The 7,500-nt window shown below is 48.0% G+C and overlaps 1 protein-coding gene across 1 annotated transcript in view; it reads right to left on the minus strand.

Moving 5' to 3' along the window:
• The window catches only part of LOC306940280 (mucin-2-like), a gene marked incomplete at both ends in the record, with an annotated part of 62,084 nt that overhangs the window by 50,086 nt on the left and 4,498 nt on the right, over positions 1 to 7,500 (minus strand). The window contains 6 exons of the mRNA XM_079525302.1: positions 334 to 459; positions 1,317 to 1,595; positions 2,563 to 2,707; positions 4,366 to 4,475; positions 4,796 to 4,886; positions 5,161 to 5,275. Of these exons, the coding sequence (XP_079381428.1) occupies positions 334 to 459; positions 1,317 to 1,595; positions 2,563 to 2,707; positions 4,366 to 4,475; positions 4,796 to 4,886; positions 5,161 to 5,275 (866 nt within the window). The remainder of the gene's footprint in view (positions 1 to 333; positions 460 to 1,316; positions 1,596 to 2,562; positions 2,708 to 4,365; positions 4,476 to 4,795; positions 4,887 to 5,160; positions 5,276 to 7,500) is intronic.

Raw genomic sequence — 7,500 nt, forward strand, 5'->3', positions numbered from 1 at the left:
ATTCACATCACCGTGCCTGGGGGAGGTTACACAGCTTTATGTTACTGTGTCACTGTTGTGCAGCCTAACACACACATATTAACTGTATATATGATGATTTCAGGTGTATCAGTACAGTACAGTACAGTACAGTACAGTACAGTACAGTACAGTACAGTACAGTACAGTACAGTACAGTACAGTACAGTACAGTACAGTGCAGTGCAGTACAGTACAGTACAGTACAGTACAGTGACCCCCTGGGAACCCCCACATGGTAACTCTGTCATTTCTCGACCGTTTCGGACGCGGGGCGGCTCGCCGGACCCGGGCCGTCACCGTGGGTAATGTTACCTGGGGGACAGAAGCAGCCGTCGCTACAGTGGGTGTCACAGACGTCGCTGGCAGCCGGGTTGGTGCAGCTGTCGGTACAGGGACTGCCACACTCGCTGTACACCATGTTGAACGGACACTCCCTCCCTGTAAGACATACAATGTCATCATTTATCAGACGCTCTTAATCCAGAGCGATTTACAGTAAGCAAGAACAACACATGGTTATACATCGAATACATAGAAATAGTCATCAAGAATCATTAGCAAGCTAAGAACAGTGGAATATCTATATAATGAAACTATGCATGTACAATATACTATAGAGTGCCGTGTCTTCTCTTCCTGACTCGACTACTGTAATATGGACTATATACCGCGTCATCTATTCATCAACTACAGTTAATTCAGAACACAGCCGCCAGGATTCTTACAAACACTAATCGCAGATCACAGATCACAGATCACAGATCACAGATCACAGATCACAGATCACATCGGTGCTCGCTTCCCTTCACTGGCTACCCATCAAATCCAGAATCAACTTCAACATTATTTGAACCACTTATAAGGCGTTACATGGGCTGGCCCCACCCCCTACATCTCAGACCTTCTGCTTCCAAAACATAATGCAAGATCACTCCGGTCTTCAGACAAGGGCCTACTGAAAGTTCCGCCGACTAAACGGGTAACTAAGGGCGACCGGGCATTTTGCCGTAGCTGCTCCCACACTGTGGAATGCCCTCCCCCTTTCTATAAAGAATGCAGAGTCTGTTGACATTTTTAAGAAGTTGCTGAAAACATATTTATTTCGTTTGTATTTTGAGCTGTGGTTTGTCTACCTGCCCTTTTTGTACAGGCCAATGTTGTGTTGTCTTTTTTATTTTGCTTTTCTTCTCGTCGTGTTATTAATCTTGTGTTTTAAATTGATTGTGTGTGTGTGTGTGTGTGTGCGTGCGTGCGTGCGTGCGTGCGTGCGTGCGTGCGTGCGTGGTGGTCCTCACAGCAGTGTTGGGGGGTCCTCCACTGTCGCGGGGTGCGTCCAGCGTGCACACACTGCCGGGAGAACTCCGCCAGCGTGCTGCACAGACACTCGTCACCATCGCTGCTGCTGCTCACAGACCCCACCGTGGTGCCGAACATCGGGGATACACCCCCCGGCCCGACCGTGGTCCCCTGCGCCGGGGCTACACCCCCCGGCCCGACCGTGGTCCCAGACATCGGGGCTGCAGCCCTCACAGACCTCACAGGGCGAGCCGTCACTGCGATGCTGCTGTTGGCTCCTGTCAATTAAATTGGTCGGGGAAAAATACATTTTTGTGTCTCATCCACATGCTTATACTGTACGTCAGAAAGAAACCTAGTCACGTCAGAGCCTTAGATATAGACAGAGTTACGCAAACTGCGTTCACTATCATGGGGCTTCAGTCCAATGGAGGCTCTCCTACATAGACTTCTATTGGCTTCAGTCCAATGGAGGCTCTCCTACATAGACTTCTATTGGCTTCAGTCCAATGGAGGCTCTCCTACATAGACTTCTATTGGCTTCAGTCCAATGGAGGCTCTCCTACATAGACTTCTATTGGCTTCAGTCCAATGGAGGCTCTCCTACATAGACTTCTATTGGCTTCAGTTCAATGGAGGCTCTCCTACATAGACTTCTATTGGCTTCAGTCCAATGGAGGCTCTCCTACATAGACTTCTATTGGCTTCAGTCCAATGGAGGCTCTCCTACATAGACTTATATTGGCTTCAGTCCAATGGAGGCTCTCCTACATAGACTTCTATTGAGAATAGGGACAACCAACTGGGACAAGTCCTGGACCGGAAGTAGGCAGAAATGCATTGGACTCAGGGCAACAGCCCAGCTTTAATGATCTTAAATCCCTTTATATTAGATTGTTTTGTAGTAATTGTACAACATAAACATTACAGAGACTTTAGCTGTTACTGTGCAATACTTTAAAACAGTTGTCATGTTGCACACATGCTTAAAATAGCTCTTATTTGCGCCGCCCTCGTTGAAAACAATGTATTTCCAACTCCAGCTTGTCTCAGTTCAGGCTGCATGAACAGCGCTTGGTTTCTGCCCCCTCAATGTCGTAACTCTTCTATTAGATGGCTCTGAGTCACATTTTAACTCAAACTCCAGTGATTTCAAAATATTCCCCCCTCCCCCCTTGTCGTTTCAACAAACAATGACTCGACGATGATGATGACGGCAGTGAAATGCAGCGGTTTGTTTGTCACCTGCTGTCACCGAGACGCTTCCGCCCTCGTCGTGGGAACAGTGACAGAGGTCGGCCACGCACACGTCCACGAACGGCGTCACGTCCAGCACCTCCACGCAGCCACGGAATGCTGGGGCGGAGAACAGCTGCTCACACACGGGCCTCTAGAGGAGACAACATGTACTGCATGAGAATAGATGCTCACACACTGGCCTCTAGAGGAGACAACATGTACTACATGAGAATAGATGCTCACACACAGGCCTCTGGAGGAGACAACATGTACTACATGAGAACAGATGCTCACACACTGGCCTCTAGAGGAGACAACATGTACTACATGAGAACAGATGCTCACACACGGGCCTCTAGAGGAGACAACATGTACTACATGAGAATAGATGCTCACACACTGGCCTCTAGAGGAGACAACATGTACTACATGAGAACAGATGCTCACACACGGGCCTCTAGAGGAGACAACATGTACTACATGAGAATAGATGCTCACACACAGGCCTCTGGAGGAGACAACATGTACTACATGAGAACAGATGCTCACACACTGGCCTCTAGAGGAGACAACATGTACTACATGAGAACAGCTGCTCACACACAGGCCTCTAGAGGAGACAACATGTACTACATGAGAATAGATGCTCACACACAGGCCTCTAGAGGAGACAACATGTACTACATGAGAACAGATGCTCACACACGGGCCTCTAGAGGAGACAACATGTACTACATGAGAACAGCTGCTCACACACAGGCCTCTAGAGGAGACAACATGTACTACATGAGAATAGATGCTCACACACAGGCCTCTAGAGAGGAGACAACATGTACTACATGAGAATAGATGCTCACACACGGGCCTCTAGAGGAGACAACATGTACTACATGAGAATAGATGCTCACACACGGGCCTCTGGAGAGGAGACAACATGTACTACATGAGAATAGATGCTCACACACGGGCCTCTAGAGGAGACAACATGTACTACATGAGAATAGATGCTCACACACAGGCCTCTAGAGGAGACAACATGTACTACATGAGAATAGATGCTCACACACAGGCCTCTGGAGGAGACAACATGTACTACATGAGAATAGATGCTCACACCCCAGCCAGCCAGCCAGCCAGCCAGCCAGCCAGCCAGCAAGTCAGCCAGCCAGCCAGCCAGCCAGCCAGCCAGCCAGCAAGTCAGCCAGCCAGCCAGCCAGCCAGCCAGCCAGCCAGTCAGCCAGCCAGCCAGCCAGCCAGCAAGTCAGCCAGCCAGCCAGCCAGCCAGCCAGCCAGCCAGCCAGTCAGCCAGCCAGCCAGCCAGCCAGCCAGCCAGCCAGCCAGTCAGCCAGCCAGCCAAATGCATGTTAGTGTCTGCTAAATGTCTATATATTCCAAAAAGTAAATGTTACCATGTGGTGACAGCTGGTAGAAGGAGGGTGTAAATGTTACCATGTGGTGACAGCTGGTAGGAGGAGGGTGTAAATGTTACCATGTGGTGACAGCTGGTAGAAGGAGGGTGTAAATGTTACCATGTGGTGACAGCTGGTAGAAGGAGGGTGTAAATGTTACCATGTGGTGACAGCTGGTAGAAGGAGGGTGTAAATGTTACCATGTGGTGACAGCTGGTAGAAGGAGGGTGTAAATGTTACCATGTGGTGACAGCTGGTAGAAGGAGGGTGTAAATGTTACCATGTGGTGACAGCTGGTAGAAGGAGGGTGTAAATGTTACCATGTGGTGACAGCTGGTAGAAGGAGGGTGTAAATGTTACCATGTGGTGACAGCTGGTAGAAGGAGGGTGTAAATGTTACCATGTGGTGACAGCTGGTAGACGGGGGGGGTAAGGTGAGGTCAGAGCAGGTCTCAGTTGGACCATCGACCCTCCAGGTGTTCCCATAGTCTGAGGGTCCCATCCTGCTACCTGGGAGACATTAACACAGGGTTCAAATGTTACCATAGTCTGAGAGCACACACACACACACACACACACACACACACACACACACACACACACACACACACACACACACACACACACACACACACACACACACACACACACACACACACACACACACACACACACACACACACACACACACACACACACACACACACACACACACACACACACACACACACACACACACACACACACACACACACACACACACACACACACACACACACACACACACACACACACACACACACACACACACACACACACACACAGGTTACCATGGCTGTAGAACTCTCTGTAGAGCGGTACTCCGTTGAAGTCTCCACACAGACCACAGGTTTGGTTCTTGTACTTTGCGTCTAGCTCCACCTGCAGGACAGGACAGAAAGCACAGCATGTGACGATTCTACAAATGTCTTTGACATTCTAAAGTTTTCTGAAAAACCCCATGTTTCTATTTCAGTTGTTCTCAAACATTTTCATATCAAGGACCCCCATGTATTTGGCCGCCGACCCCCATCTGAAAATGTGTTGTTCCAGGGACACCTTACCTCCCCAGAAGCAAAGATTTGAGTTAAAAAGCTCTGAAAGAATATATATTCAAAGATTTGCGCCACATTTTCACACATTATCTTTTACTCACCAGTAAAGAGTCTCTCTGGTTCCAGAACGCCACCAGGCCCAGCTTGGCTTTGACAATGATGTAGGAGACAGTCTGCTCGATGAGGACTCCAGACCCACTGTAGGGGAGGGTGACCCTACACACAAAACAAACACACCATGATTATTATGATGTTTATGAAGGGTGACCCTACACACAAAACAAACACACCATGATTATTAAAACAAACACACCATGATTATTATGATGTTTATGAAGGGTGACCCTACACACACACACACACACACTGTATGGAAGGGTGACCCTACACACACACACACACACACTGTATGGAAGGGTGACCCTACACACACACACACACACACTGTATGGAAGGGTGACCCTACACACACACACAAGCAGACACACACACACACACACACACAGACACGCACACACGCAGACAGAGACATTTATAGTTAGATTAGAGCATGGACAACCCAAACTAGAAACTATAGAACGTGATGTTCCAGATATAGAACTAGATAGAGAGGCCCACAGATTTTTTGTTTGTTTCCTTGTCATGATGTAATAACCTCCGTCATCAGAGTCTGAGAGAGGACAAGATGTAATAACCTCCGTCATCAGAGTCTGAGAGAGGACAAGATGGAGGAAGATAGGAGGGGAGGTAGCACTTTGTTGGGCAGGGGTGGGGCAGGGGTGGGGCAGGGGTGGGGCAGGGGTGGACAACTTTGACAATGTCCTATTTTTCCAAAAAAGACGTCTTTTGACTATACTATTGACTATATTCAGACCGCGGCCATCTTGCCAGCAAGGTGCTAACTAGGTATAACCTCCCATAGACAGCCCATTCATCCAATCAGAAAGGTCCTCTCTAATTGTATTAAACAACTTCAAAACTCACCAACATTGCAGCTGAACGGAAAGCCTGATTTATCCTTTCAATCTGCAGTGTTTGTTTCATAAGAATCCACCGTAGATGTTATGAGCTACTTCCTGTCAATATATTCCTTGCAGGTGATTTTTTTCCTAAGTATTGGAGTTTGGAAGCACTCGTTTTCAGTAAAGCAAGTAAGCAACCTCCTGCTGCCTCCTGCATTATGTGCACATTAAAAACAGGTGGTACGCAGGGCTGTTGAGTGATAGTCAACGAGCGCTCCCAAACTGGTACGCAGGGCTGTTGAGTGATAGTCAACGAGCGCTCCCAAACTGGTACGCAGGGCTGTTGAGTGATAGTCAACGAGCGCTCCCAAACTGGTACGCAGGGCCGTTGAGTGATAGTCAACGAGCGCTCCCAAACTGGTACGCAGGGCTGTTGAGTGATAGTCAACGAGCGCTCCCAAACTGGTACGCAGGGCTGTTGAGTGATAGTCAACGAGCGCTCCCAAACTCTGACACTTAAATATAAAAGATAACCTGCACAGAATGTCTTGACAGGAAGTAGCTCATAACATGTCTACAGTTTTTATGAAACAAAAACTTTACAGATTGATCTACAAGCTCGTAGCGCGCCACTCGGTGCCGCGCTATGAGCTTGTAGATCTGCTATTTTTCAATAGCTAAAGTATAACATAATGCTTAAAAACACCAAAAGGGGTTCCCGCCCAGAATGTGTTAAGAGGCAATGGCATCTGTCACGCTGACTAGTTTTATTAAGTTCAACTAAGGCCAACTTGGCTGCAAAGGTGAGTAACGTGCGTATTACAGTTAATACTATAACTTCCTTTCTCGTGTTACTGTCTTGGGGTCGACGGGTGCGTTTCCCACGAATGCAGCGTATTCTAACCACCACCACGACGACATCGAGGAGGAAGTATTTATCTGATGCAGATAACGTCTCATCTCCAGGAGAGAAGACGTAAACTGGAACAATGGTGTGAGAGTGAGCGCTACACGATGACTGAAGAGATAGTGAAGAGCGTGACAGGATTTAAAGGAATGCAGCGTCACGACTACAGGCTATAGTTTGGTGCAGACGGCTTGTAGCGTTGAGCGGCCGGGAGACACGTTATGGTGACTATGACCCCTGAGGCCACGCATCGAGCTCAACGCATGGATGGATGGATGGATGGATGGATGGATGGATGGATGGATGGATGGATGGATGACAGAACTATGTCTAACCTGGGAAAAAATTCCATGCCAAATACACATTTCTTCACCAATATGTTTGTAAAGGTGTCCATTGTTGTCTAGTAACAATTACAACATGTAGGCATTTAGCAGACGCTCTTAATCCAGAGTACAAAAAGCAAGAACACATCTCACAAAGAGTGGAATTCAGTTTCCCTAAAAGGGGGGATCTGTGACAGCTGCTGAAAGTTGAGGGCCGTCATCACACCAGTGTTGATTTCGTCGACT

This window comes from Electrona antarctica, assembly GCF_951216825.1.
Source record: "Electrona antarctica genome assembly, chromosome: 16".
Lineage (NCBI taxonomy): Eukaryota > Metazoa > Chordata > Actinopteri > Myctophiformes > Myctophidae > Electrona > Electrona antarctica.